Raw genomic sequence first — 27,151 nt, forward strand, 5'->3', positions numbered from 1 at the left:
GAGAGGAGGAGAAGGAGGAGCGACCCACGGGTCTTGCTTTTATTCCTCTCACTCTCCCACATCCATTACCTGCATTTGGGCCAGCCGTGCCCCAGCGCAGCACTGGCAGCAGATTCCAAGAGTCTTAATGCGGAACTGACAGCCAGAGAGGGAAGCCGCGCTCATCCACAGGAAATGACAGTGTCAGTTATGATATAAGTATTTAATCCTATACTGCACAGCCGGTGATCTTATTAAGGGAATAATGGCACTTATACGGTTAAAGCTGGATTAATAGGCCTGCTCTTGCAAAGCGCAATATTAACATAAAGGGATTTCTGTACTGGGTTCATCTCCTCGCACAAATTGAAGAAAGTCGTGACTGTAAACTGTGCTGGGAGCAAACACAGCTAAGGTTAGAGCGTGCACACGACAGCGGCGTAGGCCTGCGCTGCATTTTGTCAGCTCTTTCACATCTAGCACATCGAAAGAAAAAACTGCCAAAGTAGTAAAGTAAAGTTTCACTCTTTTTTCTTATTCTTTATAAAGGTGAAGGTGTTTTTTTTAAGCAGATCCATCATTGTGCCCAGAGACAGCAGCAGTTAACATGCTATCAGGCACTAAAATCACATCCTACCATCAGCATCTCCTCTGAATTGTTAAAAAAAAATGAAAAAATATGCTAATAGTGGGTGCAGAACACAGGTGCAGGTGCTGGACAGCAGGATTGCACAGATACAAAAATAGAGTACACATTTACCAAACATAATACAAAATGGTGCCCTGCAATATATTTTGTTTTCTTTTCAGTTAATGCATAGCTATGTTGGTAGCTTTTTGTCATTTTAAACACACCGGTCACCTGACCACAGGTGTGAGTGTAAGTGGGTGCACCTGGGCCCCCACTGGGTTTGTTATTCTGACAAAAGGAAGGAAGCCAAAACACAAATCTATTTAGGTTTATTATGAGCCATCACACACTGAGACTATTTTCGTATTCAAAAATGTACTACCTATTAATTTTATTTTATTTTTACTTTCTTTTTTCACTCTCACTCGCCGTCCTCTTTTCCCACTTCTCTTTTCCTCTCCCTTTCCCTCTTCCTCCTTTCCTTCCCAGTGACCTCCGCTGGCCTTCAGCCACGTCTCTCTCCTCCAAGGGAGGTCAAGCGACTAATAGTTCAATCACGGCGGTGTCACAGACGCACCATCCCCCTCCAGCCACCATGGCAAGCCCACAGAGGGGTTCATCATTCTACCATATACCACCTTCAGGGGCTTCATTATTTCTTTTCATACCACCTTAAATGGTTAAACAAACACTCGGCACAAGGGTCAATTGACTTCACAAGAATGTCAACTAAGGTTTCTCTTCTGCAGAACTTATAACTGCAACATCGAACTTTGTGTATCCGTATACTATTGGAGGACTAAGTCAAAAATCTACAATCTTTCTCCCATTATTTTTGTATGTCTGAGTGATCAAGGAAGACACACGTGCACACATGTTCATGCAACTTTGAAAAGTTGAACTCAGCCATACCTTTGCAACCCTGACCATCCACCCCACAGACCCTTTCCCCTTTTTCCCTCCCTCATTTTTCACTCCTCTTTTATTTCACACTCTTTTCCCATGGTTGCCCCATCCAGTCCTCCACCAGTTTGCAGGTCTATTCAGCCCAACACAAAAGCAGCAGGCCAGTCCTCTGTGGACCAGAGGAAAGCATGCCTCTCAAAAAAACAGAAAAAAAGAACTATCCCGCTCTCTCTCTCTATGGTGATTGAATTTCTTAACATCTTTTCAAAAAGCGCTTAAATGCCTGGAGGCGAGAGGAAGAAACAAGCTAATGGTGGATGGGGAGCACTGAACAAATTTCAGAGCCCTTTCCTGCTCGCGTTTGAGGTTGAAAGCGAGCTCCTGCCTTTCAAGTTTCAAAGTCCTCCTTCCTCCCGCAGTGTCACTGAAGGATTTGAAAAGAAGGTAATTGTGCTCACTGCCGTCCTGATCAGAGCACACGCCCCAGCTCTAGTATTTCAGGAGCTTTCTCTGCCACTATAATGGTACCTGGTGCTCCATTCCAGCATTCTCCCTCTCTCACTGCTCTTTCTCTCTTTACTCTCTCTCTCTCCATCCCTCTGCAACCACACTCGCTCTCTCTCTCTTTTGCTCTCCCTCACATTCTCTCTCTCGCTCTCTCTCTCTTGCTTTCTATCCCCCTTTCACCCCCAGCAAGCCACTCATTAAATCCTAATGCCCAGGTTTCTCCCCTCTTCCCTTGCCAAGGACTCTATTGTAAAACTCTGGTAAGGATACCTTCAGAGAACGCCCTGTGCACGGCCTTTAACATGGCAATATATAAATGAGAGGGAATGCATACAACAAATGACAAAATAAAAATATAAAATAGATAATGAGATGTGGAGAAAGGCCTCCTCCTCTGAGTGTTAAGGCCCTAGGACACGGGGCGAAGTTAAAGGAGAAAGGAGACAAAAACACTGGCCTGGCTTCTTTGAAGAAGTTGGTGTTTTCTAGAGGCAGAGGTTGAGAACAAGGATCAGCGTGCCTCTGTACGCCAATCTGTCCTTGCCTCTAAGTCATCTGACTTGCCCTCGAGGCCCCAACATGTTGAAGTTTCCAAAGCTGGGACATGCGTGTTTCAGGGGCACACAATGGGCCATTGCACAGTGCTGCGCTCTCCCCCATGATTGCTTTTAGTGAAAACCTAAACATCAGAGGGGGTGTTGTTGCACCTCTGAGCCAAAGCCAGACTCAGACATGTGTTGTGTTCCACCTTCGAACTTCTCAAAGCACTGTTGTCAGTGGCACGAAGGGGGTTTTGGCTGGTGAACGCATGGAGAGTAAACGAGGAGGAGAGGAGTGGAGGATGCACAGTGAAATCTCAAAACACTTCTTCAAAGCTCCTCTCCTCCTGTGCAATAATCTCTCGCTCCTTTCTTCTTTCTCTTGCAAATCAACTCCCGGGAAAGACTCAAGACTCCCCAATTAACAATGAGAGGGGGAAGAAAAATTCCAGCGGCTGGCTAGAGTTTAATAAGAGCACCTCTCCAAGCAGCTTAGGCTTATGTACCTGATTCACCGGCCCTGGCACTGGCACTATAGACAGAGGGAATCATTCACGATTAGCGCAGGCTGAAAGAAGAGGGAGAGAGAGGGATCGCTCAAACTCCACCGATCACAACACAACAACAGCGCAGAGGATTATGGCAATTGTGTGGGGTATTTTTCTGATCAACTTCTTGGCTGCTGGGCTCGGTGCCACCAGGAGCTGGGTGTCTTCTCCACAGCAGAGTTCAGTTTTGCATTATGTGAAGGTTACTGAGTCTTAACAGAGCTTCCTGTGGCTGCCTAACAGGCTGACATTACCGAAACTCCTTGACAAACAAATCTTGTAAAGGTCATATCCCCTGCTATCTGTGTGCAGGATAGTTAGCATTCCCCAGTTAAAACATCTGTCAAAGCTGTGCAAAACTTGAGCAAACATTATAACACTCACTCCCTCTAACTTTGCGCTCTTGTTTGATTCTGTCTCTGCAGAGTGAATCCGTGGTGGTACATTATTTAACTATCAGCGAGTGACTGATGTTTTGGCTAATTGCAGAGAGAAGCAGTGGGCAGGTCAGGAAGATTCCCTCTCCTGGTTAGCAGTCTGTTGTCAGCTGCTGATTTCCCACACAGCGCCGACAAACGCTCTCTTCGATATTCATCGAGGCAATTCGACGGCTCCCACATCTCAATTTGGCTCTCCGCAGCCCACGCCCCATCCCCCCGCTCTGCGGCCCAGAGTCCCGGCCCGCACTCTCTGCCGCTGGAGGTCTGCTGGGACACACCCAGGGCTCAGCATCTCACAGTCCCAGCCTCCAGGCCCCGGGGCTGGGGAGGGGCAAATCAAAGCCTGCTAGGCTTCTCTTCACTCACCTCAAATCAGCCTCACAGCGGGGTTGCGTTGTGCCAAGCCTCCGCCTGCCCCTAGCTACCCCTTATTCACACATAAGGGGCACAGGCCCACCATAGAGCAGCCCGAAACCCCACTACCGTTTCATCAGGGCCACATTGTGAGGGAGCAATGAGCATTGCAGTCAAAGAGCTGATAGCCCTCACTCAAATGCGCACTGATGCGTTTTTTGACCAAGGATACTTATGGCTTTTAAGGTTTTCACTCAAAGGGCACCTTGGCCCGCTTTCTTTGAGGAATCAAACTCCAAGAGATGCATTTGATCAGGGCTTGAAAGCAAAAAAAAAAAAAAAAAATGCCATTTAGCGCTCTGATTGGCTTATAGACGGAATTAGCATTGCTTTAGATGGTCACCAAGCAGCTATGATCAGCCGTAACTTGTCAGTTATTGTGCTGACCTCTGTAACAATGTAACGTGATTGTGCGCTGGGGCAGACGAGGGCAGAATCATGCTTGGTTGGGACAGTGGGTCTTTTAGGGTGGATCTAGGCACACTGCCCACCACACCAGAGTGGGCCAGCTTTCCACAGGGCCTGAGCATTGGAATCCCACTTCTGACACCAGAGTGATCCGGACCGAGTCTGTGGCACTCAGATTAGGAGCGGCTCGCCAAGAGAAATGGATACCCAGCCAAGGCAAAGACGCACAGAGCCAACAGTTAGGATAAACTAGAACAAAAAATAATAATGTAATTTTAAGCACATCAAACACAATCCAACATGCCACTGTGGATATTTCCCACCTTTCAGTATAAAATGAAAATCACAAAGCTGTTTCCCTTAACTTTACATACAAGCATGTTTTGAGCTCCCTTAACATTCTTGTGCACAACATTATGCGGGTGCAAGACTGTGTGTATGTTTGGGTGTGTGTACGTATAGATTCACACATGCCAGCACTTGTGTTCAAGTGTGTGTGTGTGTGTGTGCATACATGCAACGCAGTGAGGCAGAGAAGCAGAGAGGCAGAGAGGCCCCCATTAAGATAGTTAGCCAGCGCTTACTGGGAGCTGGATAATTAGACACTTCAAAGGCACCTGCCCGCCGTCCCAGAGGGGGCAGGAATCGCCGCCCCCCGCTCCGTTTAAAAGCATGTTAACTCCTATCTGAGGCTAGCAGGCTAATTTAACTTTTGACATTTGATATCTAAGGAATGAGAGGGATCAGCCGTTTAGCTGGAACAGGATTACCCCCCCATCCTCCCCCCCCCCAACAGCCACACCACCACACCCCGGCCCCAAAAACCCCCTCTCCCAGTCAGACCGGATTCATTAATTTTCCTGCTGCTAAGCAGTTTATCAATGACTGGTGAATGTCTAAGTCCAGAGTGGAACATCCATTGCTGGAACTCTCTCTCTCTCTCTCTCTCTCCCTCACTTTCACTCTCTCTCTCACTCTCACTCTCTCTCTCTCTTCTCCAGTGATTAGGCCTTTGGATGTTTGGATCAGTCTATTTCACTGCTGTCTTCCTGCCTGCTCGTTTGCTGCTGATCTGCTCTCATACCTGCTCAGCAGCTCAGTAAAAAGAGGCGACATGGTTTAAAAGACATCCAGTGTGTCTAGGTAAAGATGCTATTGTTAGTTGTAAACTTGTGGAGTTCATTTCTAGCTGCGATCCCGGCCAAAAACTGTCACGGAAATAGTGGGTAGCCTTTGACCTGTGACAGGTAGAGAGGTGTTAGGAGTTAATTTGAAGCCATAACTTCACACTGGTCTCAGTCTAATGCTCTCTGCCTTATGTCTGCATTACAGGTTGAATCAGGGGCTATGCATGAGTGTGACGGATCTGGGTTAAACGAACAGCACGCCTGGGCCTTTGATGCTGCAGCTGGTAATGCTTACTATTTCTTACCCGCCACATTCAGACATAAGGCCTTTTTACCAGCGAGCATGACAATCAGAATTCCAAGCTACAAGCCAAATGTCATAAAAATAACACAACTAAACTGTCTCCTTCGCTCTGCTCCCATAGCCATGAAACAATCAGGCGCTGTTCCAGGCACACATTAAGTCACCTGGTGTTAAAAAAAAAAAAAAAAAAAAAAAATACTCCAAGGTTAATCAAATCAACTCTTTCAGTCTTAACGCCTTGACACATTAATTATTTAGAAAACACCGGTTCATTTTCCACAGGTTTTTCTTCAAGAACCGAGAGGTGCCAATTCACTTCACAAAGAATCCTTTATAGACCCATCAATCTTCATTTGCCTTCCACCTTCCTATTATCTTAAAATCCTATTATAGCTGACATTTGGGCCAAGACTGCCACAAAATCCAATGACCTGCCCCCCCTCATACACACACCCCCCGTCCCTTGATATGGATGGGAGTGCCGACTTGATAAACAAGGCGTAATTCAGAGCCCTTAAAATACAGGTGAGACCTGGACCCCTTCATTACAGTGTCTGCAGCAGACAGGGAAAGCTCTGCAGATTAAAGGATCTGCCATGTTGGCCAAACAGACCGAACTGCCGTCTGCTGGGAAGGGGCTGAAGGTTAGAGGTGACCGGGGAAAGGAATAGGAACCAGACGCTCTGTATGATTACATAGGAGGCTCTGTCCGGCAATGGAAAGGCAATTTAAAGGTTTGGACAGTGTTTTGGCCAAGTGGTTGGAGAGACTATCATGTAACCAAAAATACATATTTCTGTTCAGCCAAATGTGTCTTGTCAATGCATCTTTAATCAAAACATTGAACCCTTACATGTTGGCTCAGTGAAATACCTAAAATCCAAATGAAGACAGCCACATTTCTCTGTCTCATCATGTATTGTCTTTGGCTTCCTGCAAGTTCATTAATTCAACGGAAAAAAAAAAAAAATTCTTGATTTTTTTTACTTCTCCAACTTTTTCCTCAGAATCTCTGCTTTAACAATCTCCTTCTATCCTTTTTCTTCCTCCTTCCATCACTCCCTCTATCTCCTCCATCTCTTTCTCGAAGGACCATGTACCAGCGTTTTTGCATGGTTTGGCCTATTTACTATACGGCACACACACTTTACATTATTACTGACCCTTTTCCAAAGCATTCTGCCATTCTTTTACAACCTCTGAATCTGTGATATTTGCCTACTTTTTTTTCCATTCATGCATTCAGGTGAGTAACCTACTTTAAAATTCTCTGCTGCTTTTGCTAACATTCATTTGAAATTAGTTCACAAAATATATATGTTTATGGCAGACATTTTGTTGTGTTGGTGTCTCTGTATCTTCAACTTAGAGGAATGGTGTGTTCGTGTGCTATTGGGTAAATCAGGCCAACAAATTTCCTGCTTGATAGGAAGAAACAGTTTTCACAACTCCTCTGTTTGCTTGTTGCTTGTCCAGTCCAGTTTGTCTGAGCTTCCCACCAGCACGTGAAAGCACCACAAGATATGCACACTTTTTCAAATCAGCGTGGGCATTAAACTAAACGCCCACACAACAATAAAGCAACTTAACCCCTTGCAGACTATTGTCGTGAATTCGCCTCAAACCACTTCCAGTCTTAATGCAGCCGAGGTTGTGTATGTATCCCACTGATGCTGTTGATGCATATTTCACACATACCAAGAATTGTATTGGAAGCAAAATTTAGCATCTGCTTGAAGGCAAAAGCACAAACAATTTATTTTTTGTAGACAATTGTAAATAAATTCAGGCAGTAAGGGGTTAAAAATATACCAAGGTGGCATTTTCAGTGTGATGGGTAACCAATCTCCAGCAAATTTCAACTCTCTGCAAAGTGATTTTCACCCTACTGAAATGAATGGAAATAAATGAGTGCATGAAAGGTATGAAAAATGCATTCAAACATTGAAAGGAGTCTGACATTCTTTGGAAAATGGGCAAAAGTGATGGAAAGTACACATGAGTAATACTGAATAGCATAAAACACCCGTATGGTGCCTTCAGTGAGCACTGGCTCCTGTTGCTCTCCCCTGTCAGTAATGAGCTCTCCTCATATGTGACCTCTCCTGTCACTCGTGCCTGTGGAATCCTCCTCTCCATCTCCCCCCTGCCACCGGGCTTCCCTCCTCCTCTAATCTCTGCATTACTTTCCCATTAATCCCACATTCCACACAGGGAGAGGTGGTGCGGCTCAGCTGACATGCTGCCTTCATAATCTGGTGTCCTTTTTTTGAAATGAACTGCTCTGATGGGGCTTGGTGGAAAGAAGAGAGTGTTTAACACAACCACATTATCATGGTGAAAGCTCCCTGCAGGTTTTAGCCTGGTATTTACACCGCCCTCCCTCTCCTGGATCCCCCTAGACTACGTTCTTTACTTCCCCTCTCGCTTCATCCTTCGTCCCCCTCTTTTACCTCTTCACATCCCACCTTTACCCTCTTCTTTATCTCTCTCCCAATCTCACTTTCTTTCTAATAATCTCCTGCTAGCCTAACTCTAGCCTTATTCCCTGCTTTCATCCATCCCTTCATCCCTCACTTCTTCTTCTTCTCTCAGTTTCCATGTCTTCCTGAATCCCCCCTCCATCTCCCTCTCTCACTTCAATCTCCCTCCACATCCCGTCCCTCCCTCTCTTTCCCTCCCTCCATCCTTCTCCCTCCCTCCCGGGCCGCAGTGGGGCTGTCGGACTCACGCAGCCCCACGCTGAGCTGCTCCAGAGCCAAGCCAGAACAAAGAGCCCATTGAGCCGAGCGGAGACGTAATGTGGGTCGCCTCTGACAGCACCGCAGATGAAGTCATGAGGTCGCCAAACAGTTAATAATCACAGGCCCATCCTCCAGCTGCCCCAAGTGTGTGTGTGTGTGTGTGTGTAGTGTGAAAGAAAAGCGAGAGAACAACAAGTTTGTGCGTGCGTGTCTGTGCACGTGCATGACTGAGTGCATGCATCTGCAGTATGTAATGCATGTGTACATATCTGAGGCCATGTGGATGGATAAAAGCTTTTACGAGAGTAATGAGATACTCCATGACACTCAAAAATGCGTTCAGTCACTTTGTAAATACCACAGATGAAAACGCGAAACCTCTGGAGAATGGCTCTTTTGGTTTTTCGGCTTTGCTCCAGTTGTGCTGAAGATACACACACACACACACACACACACCCCACCTAACCCCACCCGTTTCTTATTGGGGTCTGTCTGGTGCAAAGTCTGACATGAGACACATCTCCCCGGGACTGGAGCTGTCGCTGCGAGGCCCACACTCTGAACATCATTAGGCTTGCAGCTCTAGGTGAGACCAGACAGGGCGAGAGAGAGAGAGAGAGAGAGACAGAGAGAGAGAGAGAGAGAGAGAGCACCAGAATGTGCATTTGCGTCTTGGCGCAAAAACGTGCATGTGTGCAATTCTGTTAAAGCATTAATCTCATGGCCGTGGCCTATTAAAATGCCTTTATGACCACTTGCTTGTCAAGAGGCCTCCAGGCTGAGTTTGGCTAAGGGCAGGAGGAGAAGGAGGAGGTGGAGGAAGGAGGGAGGGGGACAGAACGGTGAAAGACAGCTATGCAATTGATTAACATGAGAAGGCCTTGCTCAAGTTCAAATTGCACGCCCCCTCGGCTGTAAGCTACAGACATTTGTTTCCCCGCAAGTAGAATGTTTCTTTCAAATCCTGTCTCTGCTACACATCTGAGTTCAATTCTCCGCATGCCCTCTTTCTGAAAATCAATCCCTTTTCCTCCTCTCCTCCACTCTCTTCCTCCAGTTCTGCGAACAGACCAGGGTGAAGGGATTACGCTGTCCCTCCCCAGATCCAGGCAAGACAACAAATGGTTCTTATCAACTGACACCCCCCTGCCATCCAGGAGGAAGAAGCTGAAAAGTGGCCAAGCCGCTCCAACATGGATGTGTTTCTTGGCTCGGCCTGCCAATCGTGGCAACTCTTTTCACACTTAAAACCTGAGCTATTTACGAGAGCCCTGGGAGAGTACGCGAACAGCACCAGAGGGTGGGAAGAACGGAGGGGAGAGAGCCGCCGCTTCTCAACCTCTGCTTCTAATCAATCACCAGAAATCACTGCCATGGTTTACGGCCTTTGATCCTGGCTCCTCTTTCGCACTGCGAGGGAGAAAGAGGGACGGGGAGGAGGGAGGGGGAGTGGGGAGACTGGTGAGAGGCAAGGCCCAGGGGGTGGGGAGGTCAGGAGAGAGATTAGGGGGTATAGGGCCTTTTGCTCCCCCAAACCTGGAAGCATGTCGTGATTTAATCCAATGAGTTTGAATTTTTTTGCACCCTACTTGTCTGCTTTTGGATATTTTGCTTATCAGGACATGAATCAAATATTTATCAATAATGACTTAAGAAAATTACTTTATATGACTAAGCACAACGTTCTCTAGAGGCCATCAAATGATGTGTTCAGCTACAAAATGATAATGCACAAAATAATGTCAAATAACAATGTCTCATCATTTTCATTTTAAATTTTATCTTAAACTTTTTTTTTTTTTCAAAATGCAGACATTAATTTAAATGTCAGTCTGCTCAGTAATGTTGACATGAAAAGTTAACTTCTAATTTTATTTGCAAGTAAAAAAAAAAAAGGGGGGGTCTAAAACATGCAAAATGGACACCTTTTTCATAAGCTATCTGTCTATTGTATTTATAAAAGGGATTATACACACAAAGTATTTATTTCTATACTTTCAGATGAGGTAGTATACAAGGATAGTTGGATATTCTCAGTTTCATTTGAAAATTTTCCTGCTATACTTGCGTTAACTGTCTTTGCGCTGCACTCTGCATACAGCATTCTGTATATCCAAACAAATTATTTTGGCATAACAAAATGTAGAAGCTCTAAATCTTCAGCAACTGTGGCATGCACATCAGCAAGCCAAGTTACACAGTCTAAAAGGTTTAATGCATTTTTATGAATTGAGTGTATAAATAAGGGATTCAACTGAAAACAAGTGCACAAACTGCCTCATGCAGAAAATATCAATCAGCTTGTAATGCATTTTATTAATCTTAATTTCCTTTACATATTAAGAATCTATCAAGCTATGTGAAAGCTTAGCTCAGCTGCAGGTACCCTGACCTCATCCTCCTCCAGCACAGCCATTCTCTCACATAAACACAAACCCCAATGGGAAGGCGACTAGTTGCTACTCCATCCTCTGCGTCCCATTCAACAAGAACCCAACTGAGGTAAGGAGGCATGAGCGAGTGAGGAAAACAGAGAGGATGCAGTGAGGAACACACCACAATAAATTCTCCTGGCAGGGTCAAGACACTCCTGCTTTGTTCCTCCTGGCGGGAGGGAGGCCGCTAATGCCTACCGACAAATGGACAGCGTGGCAGAATAATCAACTACTGTTTCCCCACTTTATGGGTTTATGAGTATATGGGGGCCCTGGCCGACCCTGTGCCTCCCTCTCTGGTAGCAGCGAGGGCCAGCAGAGTCGTGGGGGCTGCAGTGATGCCGCAGGGCCGGGCCGCCTGACTTACCCCACTCCTCTCACACAGGGCAGGCTGATTTGTCTTTGTGAGGCTGGTTGTTGGTTCACAGCCTCGTCTCTGACCCGTGTCACCTCTGACTCCCAGACCTCTCTGGCTCTCAGCATGCCAGTGAAAATGACCTCAGGCTCTTCTGAAGTGCCATTGTGATGACCAGCATGAACTCTCACAACAGATTAGAATTAAACATCTACAACTTAGTAGTTGAACTGAAGTCAGTATCTAGTCAGCGCACGTCATTAAACTCTAAGCAAATTAAAGGTGCACCATGCAAAACTGAATTTAATGGTAGAGTCTACATGGTTCTCATCATTGCTCTGAGTCACTAATAAATTACAGGTTCAGTGCATGCTTTTTGTCAGTTAAGTCTAAAGGGTCACTTTAACTAACCCTTTGCAGTTTTACATAGGGCATATTTAAGGGCTATTTTTTAAAATGCCATCAACCAGATTAGGAGGAACAACCACTGTAACAGCTAAACAGCTTAATTTTGCCATAGCAAACGGGCAGGCTGAACACTGATAAAGGCAAATGTGCATTGCAATTCCACCACAGCTGAATTCTGGGGGGCATCTCTGCCGAATGCAAAAGTCTTGAGGCAGTGGCTTACATGTAGCTTCCAGAAGTGAAGGAGCAGTTTGAGCTCCAGTAGGCAGATCAGGGCGTGCAGGAGTGTGCCAGAGAGACAGAGAGGCCAGGCCAGGCTGGGACGGAGTGGGCTGGGCAGCTGAGGGCCCCTCCGCCCTAGGTAGCAGTCAGGCTAAGCTAATCCCGCGCCTTAGGCCCCTGCGAGGTGGCTCTGCCAACTCCTGTCGCCCCGCTGCTGCAGGAAATTGCCTTCAGTGCAGGCGTCCATGAAATGGCTCTGGCTCACCAGTGTAGGGCAAGCATATCCACTGTGCGTGTGTGTGTGTGTGTGTGTGTGTATGCGGGCCAGTGTGACTTCATGAACCCTAATCTACAGGTAGCTTTGATATGCTATACCTCTATATATCTCTAAGACATCATAACTAGTGTCTTATGTTGGCAGCCAATCATTCTACATTAAAAACAGCCCTTTTGCGTTTAAATATACATTTTCTTCTGTCTCTTTCAACTAATACATATTGCATGTGAGCCATACACGGGGAGCTTTGACACTAAAAGCCAGTTTTCCTGTGTGGGGTTGTGTGTCAGGCTCTATAACGCCCCCTCCATTGTGCTGTTTGACCTGTGGGCCAGCCGGAGCTCCCCTGAGGTCCCTTATCCCTCCATCAGTCCTCTCTCATTAGCCCCCACAGGCAGAGCCCAGAGCGGGGTAACACACAGGGGCCCCTGCTTCCTGGTGCAGGAGCCACACATCCACCTCTGGTCCCCATAACATACAAACGGCACTAATACAGATCACCTTTAGCCTTGCTGCACACACACACACACACACAGTTGGATCGTATGTTAGGAGATTCCAGGTCAGAAGACAACAACCGGCCTCTCTAGTGACAGCAATTCATCGAGCACCAAACTGAACCATTTCACAGAATCCTCATTTTCATATCCTCAGCAGATCTACTTCATACTCTGATGCCAAATTACTCGTCAGCATTTATTGTCAGAGAGAGCCTGGGTGTTCTCTTAAAAATTATATATTTATTAAAGATTTTTTCCCCCCTTTTGTTAACAAAAAAAAAAAAAAAAAAGATCAGATTTGCCAGAGCGGTTCATCTTTTTTGGGGGCACTGTGGTACAAAAACAGGAAAAAAAAAAAAAAAAAATGAGGGATGAAAAAGTGGAAAAGCAAAGGTGGCGGCATGAGAGGGGAGGAGGAGGAGGAGGAGGAGGAGAGGGGGCAGGACACAGTGGCGAAACAGTTGATTATGAGTCCCATCAAGTGATCAATGATTTCATTAATAAGACGGATCACGCGCCTGTCATAGCTGTGACACCGGGCTGAGGGATGATCTGCTCCCGACGCTCCATTTCCCCATGCCTCCCTCCCTCCCTCCCTCCCTCCCTCCCTGTCCTTCCGATATTGCTTCCCTACGCCAACGACAAGGGAACGCCGAGGAAAAAAAAGGGGATGGAGTCGGGGTGCGGGGGTGGTGGTGGTGGTGGTGGTGGTGGGATGCGAGGGGAGGGGGCGCCGTGTTGACGGGGGCGGCGGTGGGGGCAGTCATGAGGGAGGGAACGGAGGGGGAGAGGAGGAAGAAAAGTGAAAATCCATTTTGAAACCCATTTTCAATTAGGGGTCCACAAGCTGTTATCACAGGTGTCCCAGAATGGGGGCCCGTAAGTGAAAATGTCTCCTATCCGTTTCTGAAATGAAACCTTATCTGGGAGGCACAAAGATGGCGGGGACAGCGTATCTGTAAATTACTTTCCATCCCCGCTGTTAACGGGAACTTTATTTCTGTCAGATGACATTCCCCTCTATTTACCGTTGATCATTTAAATGGCTGCCTAAAAAGAAGGTGGCCTCTCACTCTTTCTCTATCTTCCCCTCGCTCTGTATCACTTTTCCTTCTCTCTTCTCTCCCTATTTTTCCCCCTTCAAAAGATTTCTTTTTTTTTTTCCCCGAGCAGTCAACTGCTCCTTTTCTTCCCTAAACACTTTAGCCACGCTCTCCATTTGCTTAGGGATTTCTCCGGTAACCTACACGAAAGCCTAACATTTGTTGCCCTTCAAAGCTTAACTTGTTTGCCTCAGAGACCCTGCTCTTGCCCTTTTCACCGTGACCATTAAAAGGTCCCAACTCCTCCGCTTCATAAACTACTTAGTTCACAGACACCCTGCTATGTTAGAACAGTTGCAGTACCAAACAATTTTCTGAACCGAGTCCACTGTATCTCCTCCCACTGCCCTGCTTTCTCTATTCTCATCTCACGACTTACATACTCACTCTAGCCACAGCTTCGCCCCCTCTTTCCCTAAATCAGCAGCGCCCATATCAAAAAAAGTCCAACAGACCAACCAACTAGGAACTTTTTTCCCTTCTTTTTCTCCTTCGTAAATAGCTAACCCTTTAGCCCCCACCCCTCTTTTTTTCTTTTTTTTTTATTAGCAAATTATCCCATGACGACAGGATTTATTCAGCCAAGGAGCATGGACATCTTTTTTTTTTTTTTTTTTTTTTTTTTTTTTTTAGCTCGGGAGGCAACAAAAGAATCAGGGGACTTTGTGGTCCACCTGCCTGGCGAATGATGAGGGTGGGAGGAGAAAGAAACCCCCACACCCCTCCTAAAGAGCACCAATCACAGCATTGTTGTGGCACAGTCGGCTCTTTTGAGCTGTCAGGCCAGGGGAGGGGGCACAGAGATGAATGGCACACAGGATGAAGCCACCATTTAGCCAACCATGTGGGAACGCTCTACCAGGACTCCATAATTACTCTGAGCCTTCTCAACTTGGACAAAACTTACAGACTGAGGAGAGGGGAAGAGAGAGGGGGGAGAGAGATGGCACGTTGTAGGAGGAGGGAAGAGGTAAAAAAAAAAAGAGAAAGCGAGGCGATGAGGTGAACCCAAGTGGGACGTGACAATAATCTGAAAGAGAGGAAGAGGAAAGGCAGAGTGAAACGAGAGGAAACAAAGTTCTCCTCGCTGAAATTCAACTTTTTAACACTGAATTACGACATCCCTGTGAAATCCATGTCAAGTTTGTTTCTGGAGCAAAAAACAAGTTGCCGAGCCAAAAGTGCAAAATAGCAAAACCTCCAAGCACCAACGGATCACAACCACAGCTCAAAGCCATGCTTCTTAAGAAGCAGCGAGCCGAACAGCCGCCATGTCCACTCCACCTGCCCCTCCTACTTATTTTCCACTTTTCACAACTTATCGTAGCACGCTGTAGCGGGGTGCACCACGGGGTTTCCGCTGAGCTGGGATCAGGGGCTGCTGCCCTGCTTGACGGGGGGAAATATTTCCCTGGGCCTTCTTCAGAAGAACCAGTCACTGGGGCTCCACAGCTGCTCACAATTACCTTTTGTTTGGATGGAGGCAGTGGGGCAGTGACTACGGGGGTTAAAGTTGAGGCAAGTGTAGGGTTACACCTGATAAGAGGTTATGAGTTCTAGGGGCAACCTGGGAATGTGCTGTAATTATAACCACACAAAGAATGTGTAAGCTATCTTATGATTCCAAGAGACAGATTGGGATCTAAAAGAGACCTCTCTTTGTAGATAAGTACCCTCCCTCCACTTTTCCCAATAAATTATGAGACTACTGTATGTTTGGGGGGGGGTTGCGCCATTACTTGAAGCTTCAGCATGTCTTCTTACGAGGTGGAATCCGTCGTACAAGATTCCTCAACAAAGTTTACAAGACAAACCTTGTGCCGTTCCAAGTCATAATTACCCACCCATTACAAAGAAAAATCTGCAATCACTGAGCCAAATTACATCCATGCTTTTTCCACAGGGTAAAACTTTTTTTTTCCCCCATTGCTGCCCCTTTAATTAATAAAATAGTGTTGGCCATCTGGGAATGAGTAAGAGTGAGAATGTTCCCAAGATGCACCAGGATGCATTCCCTTACCCAGCACTCCCCATAAACTTCCTGCGATAACTCCCATATGGGGAGAAACTGGCAACTCCAGCAACATGTTTAAGCTCTCCTGGACTGTTTGAGGTCTCCTGCATCACACCTGAGATGATAACATTTGACAGCAGAGGCGGGACGGGTGACAGAGAGCGCTCTGTGCTGTCAGGCCACCGGTTCGAGCTCCTCAGACCCTCCGTCTGACCCTCCATCCCCAAAAACCCTCTATATCTTCAGCTAATGAGCACAGCTGCAGCTTAGGTCATGGTGATTTCAACTGCGGGTTTGTTATGATTTTTGCCTGTTGCTCCGAGGCTTTCCAACACACACAAAAAAAAGTTTGTCATCTAATATTCTCCATTCCTGCACATGAATGGGAATGAAAGACTGAATGACGACAGGCTTAATGAGGTGTAAGCTCCATGTCTCTTTTAATAGCATGTGTTGAAGACATTGCTATGTAAACATGTCAAGGTTATGCTACCAGTGAGTTTGGTACACGACTCACAGTAAACCATGAGAATAGGGGAAAAAGTAAACATGCATATGCAGAAGTCCGTGCAAGACTAAATCATAAATGGAAAGCTTGGCCCATCGGTGAACTTATCAGTTAGGTAATGAAAACAGATTCATCAAACACATCTGTGTGCCCCCACGAGATCTTAGCACACACCAAGCTGAGTGATAGCAGGTGACTGGCGTTATCCAAAATAAGAGGGCCGCTGCTTTAGTAATATGAAGTTGTTACGTGTTTTTATGACCTGTAGAATCATACATTTTTTTAATGAAATATCATGAACCAGGTGTACTGTTGGAACTACTTTAGTTGAGTAACTACCAATAAATCTGCTGCACAGGTTTGAGCTCCCCCTCACCGCCACATACAGCAGACTGGTCCTTGGTGGGTCAAACACAGTATTATTTTTGTATGATTTTCATGCAAATTTTACTCATCTCCGCCTGAAAACCTAGTGTCAAATATAACGTCACGTCGCTTTTTGGAAAGACTTACAAGCTAAACTGCTGGGTAATCGCCTCAAAACTACCAAAGCCATCGACTCCAAATAAACCAAGAGGTAAACCTACAACTTAGAACCAAACTATACATTTATATATGAGTTTATTTGAATAGGGATAATGCAAATTAACATATTTTGCTAGTGCACAATATGCTGATGTAGGGGATATGCTGCATATAGAGATTATAATAGCTGCTAAAATGCAGCAAAGCCTAAGGGGGAGTACTACACTTGTAGACTTTAATTCACTGGGTTTAATTTATTGTAGTTGAGGTCACTAGTTCAGCACAGAGTATGAATGATCGACCAGGGACACATGAATAATTTTGGTTTCTATGTTCTCATCACGTAACAGGTAGGCTAACCAATGGGCCAAGCTTTCCTTACAGAACAAAAATGTATTTTAATGAACCAAGCGCCAAGAGGTGATGCGTACCGTTCGAGGTGGTGCTGGAGGCCACGGCCTTCTCGCTGATGTCGCTGCGTGCTGACGAGCCCTTGGTTGCCACGATGGTCTCCACCCTCTTCTTCTTCTCAGCTGTAGAATTGGCCTGGGACTGGGTTTCCATGGCGATTGCTCATTCCTCAGCACCTCATGGAGACAGGATAGCTGATGGAGGAGAGGCCGGAGACAACGGGTAAGCACAAAGCGATGAAGCACGTAACATTAAAAAAAAAAGAAAGTATATGAACTTTTCCGTGTGAAACAAATCTAATTTGGTCAAAAGAATGCCTCGAGATAATAGGACTTAAACTCGGTGACCCTTTCACCCCTAAAACATGAGTTAGACCTTGAAACCAATCCTCCCTGTTCATGAAACCCAGAGCAGGCCATGGGTCAATCCACCAGCTTATCCAGGTTTATCTTAGTAACTCGTCACTTTTGGGTTCCAATGCATCTCGATCTGCTCCGACACTTCAAAATGGTTAGAAACCCAAAGCCAAAATTAAACTTCACCTTATTTTCAACTATGTCACAGTAAACTTCTGACTTCTTGTCAAAAATACAACAACTATATAACACAGCAAGGCAGGACATCCTGACTAGGTTTTATATCTCAGAATAGAAGTAAAGGTAGCTTGTGGATATACTGATAATCCCGCTCAAGCAGTCTTTCCAGAGAGAAAGGAGAAACCTTAAGGGGATACCACAGAGAGAGAAACATTCACAGTCCTGAAAAAACAAGGTTTGTTTGAAGGCCCTTTTGGGAATATCATGGTGCCGGGCAATTTTTCTTTCAAAGAATAAAGGTGGTTCAAGTTAATACTGTCTGTGGGTTTAGTAGGGGGTTCAGCCAACAGTCTAGCAGACATGCTGCTCAGTTCAGCACCTCCGAGGCCGTCTACAAACTCAACACTATCTAGGTCATGAAGGTTTCTGTCCTCAATCCTGTTATGGAGACACGATTAAACCAACATGGTGATACACCGCAGCCTCTCATTTCCACAAAGTACAGGACCGCTTCATCTGGTCCAATACAGTGCCTTCACTCACACTCCGAGTCCTCAGTAATTCAAGGATAATTACTGGAAATATTTAGTCTGACTAAACATTTTCTTTCCAATAAAGACAGCTAATTACCTAACTATACTATTTAATTGTCCGCCAACCTATAAACATGCATGGATACAAAGGCCAGCAGTAAAGCTGGCTATAATGCAAGCACAGGACTGCTGCCGAACTACGGGGGTGGGGGGTTGGGGGGCACCAACTCCCCAAGGAGGGAAGGAGAGGGGGAAGTGGAGAGGGGTAAACTTCAGACAAACACAGTGTGCTTTGTTTGTTTTTTTCCAACCCCCTGAAAAACCCAAGTCTGTCATCCATTCTGACCCGACAACAACATCTGTAAGCAATTCCTGGCTTACCCGGAAAAAAAAAAAAAAGAAAAAAGAAAAAAAAAAAAAAAAAAAAAAAACACAATTACTCCCCTAACAATCAAAACAGAATTAAACAAGAGCTCTTCCTCTAATCACTCCCACATGAAAACATGTGTAGCCGTCATTCCCAACCAAAGACATTTCTCCCTACTTGCACATCATCTCAAATCACGGCTACACTGGGGGTTTGATGGAGGGAACGCTTTCATTTTTTTTGCGGGTCTTTCGGTTTTCGGAGAGCAGGTCGGTGTGTTAATCTCTAGAATATGCGCGTTTGCCTGCACGTCTTGTCTGCACGTTCAGCGCGAGTTCCTGAGCTCATGATCAATCATATAGGCGCTCGAGTCATGAGAATAACAGGTCATTCATTCACTTTCATCACCCGCAGAAACTGAAACGTGTAAGACTAAACTACCCCTAAGTCAGACTTTCACTCCCTCCTCCTTTTAAATAATCTTTACACCATTCTAATGATTGAGCCCGGAGAGAAAGAGCAGGGAGAGGAGCTCCTTTGCAGCTGTTACTGAGTAGATCCCAACATGCTTTGTGTGTGGAGGTTACATGCATGTGTGTATGTGTGTGTGTCCTCCTTTAAAGCGCACTGTCCCCCCCAGGTGAGTCAGACAAGAGCAAAAAAGAGCTGAAAGTAGAGGGAGTATGAGGGTCAGGACTGGGGGTTTACAGGGGGAGGCGAGGAGAAAGCAGGGGCATTCCACCGGTCGGGCAAATATTCACAACTCCGGGCCACTGAAGCGTGTCTGACCGGCCTTTTGTGTTCCACGAGGCAGGCCACAGTTCCAAAGCAGCAATTAAAAGCAGGACCTTTTCACCCATAATCCCTCTGACCTGGACGCCCACACCCAATCCTGCAGATGTTCCTCTCTCTGCTCCTCTTTTTCGTGTCACTCATTCTCACCCCGTCCGCCTCTCTCTCAAAAAAAAAAACTGCTGTCTTTAATCCTCATCGATCAAGAAATTTCGCATACACAGCGGCGCTTCCCGTCTCCATGTGCGCCAAGACAATATCAGCTTCTTGGTGTGAGAAACAACAACTTTAAGTTTTTTTTTGCTCTTACAGACGATGTTAATCTGAGCCCAGAGATCCTATTTTCTACAGAATTTGTCACAGTGCAGCCTATAGTCAAACTGTTTGAGAGTGATGTCATTGTAGAGTTGTCATTTAACGCCCTGAACCTTTGCTGGAGAGAACAACCACTAATCTACTTACAAGGCACATGCAAAAATCTGATTTTTATATATGTCACAGAAATAACCATGTGCATGGGGATTGCCTTATAGACCTTGTTTCAGTGGTGCTTCACACAGGCCTGGCATTTGCAAGCTCAGTAATAACCCCACAATAGGAGGCATTACAACTATGCATTGGTTCTGTTGTTACCCAAAATAAATGCTAATTTCATATTAACGTCTATTCCTTGAAATGACTGTCCTACACCCAATTAGAGAGGAGAGAAAGAGGCTGTATCTTTATTTGTGCTCGACTGTAATCCTTCCACACAGAAAGGGAGGCGATTAAACAGGTTTAAAATACCACAATTCAGACTGTTCCTAAGAAAAAAAAAACATTCTTATTTTATAAGCACATTAAGCAAATCAATTTAACATAAATTATACGCTTTGGTGAGAAAGGCACGGAGTTGAAAGTCGTCTGCAAATTGTACACATCAAAGTCAAACACTAAAATAAACTTTTGCCTTTGATAAAAGAAAATTATGTGTGTGTGTGTTTGTGTGTGTGTGTGTGTGTGTGTTTTTCTTCATGCGAGGTTAAACAAGCTAAAACCACTGACTCCAAATAAGCACTGCTAACGGTATCAAAAAATCACTACCTATTGTTATTTAAATGCTAAGTCCTTGCAAGCCTAATTTTTTTGAAAGTGCTGAAGGTGTACCTCTAATCCCAAGGCATTCTACCATCAGGATCACATATGCACCTGCATGGCACATGCACACACACACACTCACACACACACACACACACAAAGAAACCGGGTAAGATTTCTCTATAAACTCTTGAAGTGTCTTCTTAGATTTGGCAACCCCCCCTCACTGAAGGGGTACTGTATTTGTGTTCATTTCATTAGGGGGACTGTTCAGTGCCGAGGGCCCCCTGAGGGGGGAGACTGGCAGCGCTACAGCATTCATCATCATTACATCAGCGACCACCGAGATCCGCTATCTCAGGCTTATCAACGCTGCACAAACACACCGCAAAACAGTGAGTTAGAGGGGAGGGAAGAGATGGGAGATGGAGACGATTGAGGGAGATTGTGAGCAAAAGTGGGATAAGAGGATAGGCAGGGGGAAATAAGAATGAATGGAGAAAGGGAGGAGAGGGAGAGTGTGTGTGTGTGTGTATGCATTCATCTACATGTGTGCATGTGTGCGTGTTTATGCGTCGCAGTGAGCTCCTGCATGCCTGCACGTGTTTTCCTGTGTCTACGGTGTGTGTGTTTTCGCAGATTTCGCAGCTATGCCAACAACATTAAGGGCTCCTGCACAGCTGGAATAACTAAAACACGCAGGGGCGAAGTGGGAGGAGGGTCTAAGCCCCTCAGCGAGATTAGCTGAATCGAGCAATAAAACAGAATGCGCTGGCGAGGACTACATATGTTTGCACTGGATAAGGTCAGCGAGGGGAAGAGGCCCCGTAAAGAGACAGCGGAGGTGCAGAGGCCTGCCGCTTGGAGGACCTGTCATGGGTTCAAAACCCCCACTGGGGCGATGTTCCTAAACTCAATGGCTCTCTGAGAAAACCGCATACTTAGGTTTCCATGCTGTGTTCAATACTGCACTTATGGCTTGCCCTTGGCCCTGGGAGGCGAAGGGGAGGGGGGGGGAAGATCAGGGATTTGGTGGTGGTGGCTCCCATTCACCAGTGAAACTTAACATTGTGCCCAGATGGCACTAAGTCTGGCCTACAGCTGATGGGGACCAGCCCCTCAAGTAAGGGCCATTTAGCAGGAATTAGTCACGCCCCACCACACACACACACACATTCACCCACACTCACACACACACACACATGTACACATATCAAATCCCACACATGCACATGCCAACTGGTTTAGTGCTAGCCCTTCTCACCCTTTTGTGTACTGTGACATGGTTGAGCTATTCAGACTCTTAGTCATTTACATGTTTACATATTATTCTACCACAGTGGGCAACTCCCACAGTCATATACTTTACAGCTAGACTGTGAAAAGTAAAGTTCATGGTGATTGATGAGGTATTTCACTGGTTTATTTATTGGGAAGGTGAAACTGTGTGGTAAAATGAATGCATTAACTTTACTGCTTTATTTGTTTTTTTGTTTTTTTTAAGTTTAGAAGAGACTTTCTACTTATCTTCACACCAAAGAAAATGCAGTGTTACTTCCCCAAACAATCCGGGGCACCACCACCACAAACACGCCACACTCGTTTTAAAAGCAAAGCTTGTGCAAATGAGGGGTGTTTATATTTTTTTGTCAAGGACAAACAGTGCAACAACGCGGCCCATCGGTGGCTTTCAGCGGAGCTAATGAGATTATCCTCGCGTGCGTCTCGGTCTCTCAGACCTCTCCACTTAAGATGCTTTGGAGGGCTGGTGAGGGACCGTGTGTGCTGCACAGCAGAATGAGCTGAGTGCATCTTACATTCCTGGGTAACAAACCCACACGATGTAATCGGAACGCTTACACGATGCCTCTTTTGCGCTCGCTACCCAGTAGATAAGGGGCAAATAAAGCAAGTGCCACAATGGAAATCTTGAGCGTTTTCCCCACAGCCCCCCGCTTATTAGCTTGTTTATTTATATATTTTGACTTTGCATTTGTTTGTGAGCCACTTGTGTCGGGGCAAGTGGGGCTGTGAGGACTGAGACAATGGATAATGCAGGCAGCTTTGTTCCCGTGGTGGCCCGCTTGTGCAGTATTGGTTTCCCTTGCTCTCCGCTCCTTTCATTTCACTCCCATACCATAAAGTAGAGCCTTTGTTTGATCAGACACTTTTTCCGCTCCTTGAGAAGAAGCCTTGCTAGAGGAAAAGATGCTCGTTCAGCCATTTGCTGCAAGCCAAAGCAAACAATGCAACTTATTACTTCATGAAGGTACTTGAGAGGAAAAAAAAAAGTTTTATTTTTTTTTTTAAACTTAAGTCTGAAAGTTGCAGAGCTCAGACCAGCTAGACTGTGGTCCACTTTTTCGATTCGACTTTATAAGTTAAAATCACAATTTATACTTTTCTCCCCTGGCTCATTGTCTTGGTTTGTTTCCCGCACAGCCAGTTTACCATCAGCTCAGTGCCTGTTGCGGCGTTCATCACACGCAGGCTGTTAACGAAGGTTTCCACTTAAGTGGCCCCCGCACATGTCACATAAAGCACAGGAGAGTGAGGTCTGTATCCTGTCAGTGGGCCTCTCATCTCCAGTGAAAACACTCGGCGCTTGTAGAGGCGTCCTTCATACGAGGCTTCACAAGGCACGCCGCATGATGCCACAACCACTGTGCGACAACATCCTCTGCTGTACTTTTCGGTGTGCTTCGGAGTGCGTCACGCTGTTTTTCGAGCAGACTTCCTACGTATGTGTGTGTGACAACATGGCACAGGGAGAGAGAGAGAGGGTCTCTTTCTAACGGTGTTTGGGAGTGTGTGAGCCGTGCTGCGTGAGAGTGTATATAGGGGTGGATGTACCAGGTGCTCTATACTCTACGCCTTTCCGTCTGCAAGTGCGTTCCCTTATGTGCACAACATAAATAGGAGAGGAGACCCCAGGGAGGGGATGAGTGGAGGAAGAGGGATTCCTTTGCTGATGAAAAACTCACACACCCACGTCTCTCTTTCTCTCTCTTTCTCCCTCTCTCTCTCTCTCTCTCTCTCTCCGCCTTGCTCTCTCTGCCTCTTCACACATGCACCTTCACACTCAGCGAGGGGATCAAGCAGATAGATGTCTTTTGAGTGTGGTGGCTTTGACAAAAGGTGTCCACACTTGGCCCAAGGGACTTGAGGACATGCTCCTCTCATCCTCGGTGCCTTAGCCACAACCGCACAACACACAGCGGCACTATTTGAGACGGCTGAAACACGGAGCTACAGGTTACACTCCCCTGCCCGCTGTTCCCCTGCAGTTTAAAGTTCCCTTTCTTATCCTCCTTCCTTGTTTTCCTGACTTTGTTGATATCCCCCGCTCTCCTCCATTCCTCCCTCTCCACGTCTCTCTCCTTCCCCTCATTCCTCTGTGTCACTGGGGTAAGCGTTGGAGCAGACTGAGTCAGTGCTGTTATGTGATTAATGAGGGGGCCTGGCGTCTCCGGGGCCGAATGCTAACAACAGCCAGGGGGCAGCGCGATAATGCACAATAATAAAGCCAGCAGACAATCAGCCAGGCAAAGCAAGGCCTATTAGCCGGCCCCATCAGGACGGCTAAGTGAGAAATTAGCCCTTCCCAAGCTCCGCCACAATTCATCAAGCGCTGCCCCGAATCCCCCCTCAAGAAGTCATAATGTTTACTTAAAGACTGGCCTCGATGCCCCAGTGGTGAGCTTTATTGGCTCTTATTAATTCTCGTCCGGGCCCTCGCGCCCGTGCCATTTAAACTGTATTAAAGGGGGGAATATTGGGGCGAGATGAAGTTGTCTTGGTGTTTGGCTCTTGCGTGATAAAGCCGGACCTAAACGGAGGGAGACGGGGAAAAAAAAAAAAAAGGGGGGGGGGGTGGGCAGCCAAATAAATAGGGAATGGGATGTAAAGGAATGCTGAATGAAGCCGTTCTGAAATGTGTCGCAGTCAGGGAAAGGAATGCGGGAGAGAGAGAGAGAGAGAGAGAGAGAGAGAGAGAGAGGAGGGGGGGGCGAAGGAAACAAAAATGAAGGGATAGCGTTGCTTTAATGCTAGACTTCCTGTGTTGACGGGATTAGATCCAAAAGGGTAACATCGAGTCATGCATTCCACAGATGTAGAAAGTGATGATTCTGTTGTAACTTTCCGTTCTCCTTTTGTCTTTCATCGGGCGGACCCGCCAAAACGGGGGGAGAAAAAAAAAAAAAAAAAAAAAAGCTTTACACAAGGTCGTCCTATCAGCTCTCCAACTTTGATTTAACATGTCGGTGATGGCCAGAAGGACAACAGTGAGAATGGAGGGAGTTTCAGGAAGACGGGTACACTTACACACAGTGCGCTTAATGAGGTGGCTACGTTGGTCGTCAACCAACAATGCAATGAATCACACTTATAAAAAACTCTAGGATGACATAGGTTCGTTTTTATCCCCGGGAAAGTGCTTTTGCAGCTTGGTCCAATTACCCGTTATTCAGAGCCGTGTCGGTCCTCTTTGGTGCTCATTTCTAACTTCTCTCGTCTCTTTGCTGTATAAGCGGCGGTGCTTTCATATCACCCCGTGTGAAAATGTGAGAAATGGACTCGTTGGCACTTGTGCGTGTCTCCAAGTCTCATCCTCCTGAACCGTGCGGGTCGGTGTTGCCGGATTGGCGGACTTGGGGCGGAGGCGGCAGGTGAGAGTGTGCTCCATATAGTGTGGAGGATATGGCTGAGGAGGTGTGAGATCAAAGACAGCTGAAGCTCAGAGGGAGTCCCAGAGACTTCCAGCTCCCTGACGGCTCTCCCAACGGCGGCATCGGGAGACAACTCTCTCCCTTCACTTTCATATCAGCCGCAGAGCCCCCCCATCACTGTGTGCTGGCTTGTAGGCTGCACACACACACACACACACACACACACACACACGCACAAGTAGTCTCAGAGGAATTGGCAGTGCTGCCAAGCCTGCACCCCACCTACAGCACCACTCCTACACACAAACACACACACACACACACACTCTCTCTATTGCTCAATATAAACCAATGCATCAAAACACACAGCTGAATATTCTGGATGCTGAAAGGCTGGATTCGATGCTGTGCGGCACAAGGAAGTCTCAGCCCAGTGCAAAAGCCTGCCTCTCGCAAAAGCAAAGCAAATACCAAGCGATATCACACCACATAACACTGGAGCGAGACGCCATAAACCTCACAGCGCTGCCAAGTGTTCGACAAAAAACTTCCCATAAACTCCAAAGGACACCGAGTCACAAAATGGCCCCCAAAAAAACCCCCAGCCAGCGTAAAGAGCGGGGAACAAGCCTGTTATTAGACCGGCAGCCCCCTCAGGCTGGCCGACTCGATCGTCGAGCAGCCAAACATCTGGGTGTATTTACGCGTTTCAGCTGTTTGCAGCCCCGCCTCGAATAAATCTGGAGGCTGTAAAGCCATCGCTTAGGACAGCTCCTAAACAAACAAGCATGACGCTCGCCGGCTTCCTCGCTCACTCACCTCGGCGTGCCGTGGCATCCCAGCCGGGGCCAGGCCAGCCAGCGCCGGCAAATAAATTTGTGAGGAGGAGGCCTTAATTGGAGCATTCGACGGGTGCCTGGGGTTAATTGGGAAGCATGGAGAGCAGCTGGCTCCACGGTGGAGGTTGAGACAGGGATAATAAGTTCACCCTTTGCAGGAGAGACAGTTAGTGATGATTCAGATCAGAGGAACAGTGTACTGTAATCATCCCCCCATCTCGCCTGCTCTCTCCCCCGTACGCTCTCTCTCTCTCTCTCTCTCCCTCTCTCTCTCGTTCTCCTGACAAGCAGAGACAACCTGGCTCCCAGCTACACAATCTGGCACCTATCACACAAGACTGGCAGTCACAGGGAAGAGATCTCCCTGTGCACTCACACACCTACATACACACACACACACACACAAGCTAACCCGCATTCATTCAGCTAATCACTCACACACACAATAATTCTTACCTCTAGGACATGGAGCCTAGTTTATCAGTTTGCTGGTCGATGTATGTAAATCTCTCCAACAATGTGTGTACTAATGGCTTATTACCCTGCGTTAGTTGGTTTGCATTGATCTCTATGCCAGAGGGAGACGGGGGAAACTAGAGCAGTTCTCCGCTCATATGTACCGAGCAGGACTATAATCACATCCCAGCTTGTTTCAATAAAGGCAACATTAACATAAACCATCTCAAACACACTAAACCCTTCACCCCCGCTCAGTCCACGCACCAAAAAAAAAAAAAAAAAAAAAAAAACTTTCCTGGATTACAGGGTAATCAAGGCCATATGGGACGGTCGGTATAACTTTGTGCGTCTCGCTGAACTCGATAGATTGCGGCTGTCACCGCGGCGCGATCTTCTGAATAGCAAAAGAGAAAATGAATTGGTGTTTTTTTCCAGAGCCAATCTTTCACCGGCGCAGATACGGTCTCTCAGGAAAGCCAGTAGCTGTAAAAGGTTAATATATAAAACAGTGTGCTGGGAGGTGGCTGAGGGAGCATTTGGGGGCTGAAGGTAGCCCAGGTAGAGTCATAAGCA

At 46.5% G+C, this 27,151-nt stretch overlaps 1 protein-coding gene across 1 annotated transcript in view; it reads right to left on the bottom strand.

Moving 5' to 3' along the window:
• Positions 1–27,151, bottom strand: part of gli3 (GLI family zinc finger 3) — a 105,542-nt gene that overhangs the window by 70,319 nt on the left and 8,072 nt on the right. The window contains exon 2 of the mRNA XM_030079695.1: positions 17,326–17,499. Within this exon, the coding sequence (XP_029935555.1) occupies positions 17,326–17,458 (133 nt within the window). The 5' untranslated portion in view covers positions 17,459–17,499. The remainder of the gene's footprint in view (positions 1–17,325; positions 17,500–27,151) is intronic.

Source organism: Myripristis murdjan, chromosome 20 (genome assembly GCF_902150065.1).
Source record: "Myripristis murdjan chromosome 20, fMyrMur1.1, whole genome shotgun sequence".
Lineage (NCBI taxonomy): Eukaryota > Metazoa > Chordata > Actinopteri > Holocentriformes > Holocentridae > Myripristis > Myripristis murdjan.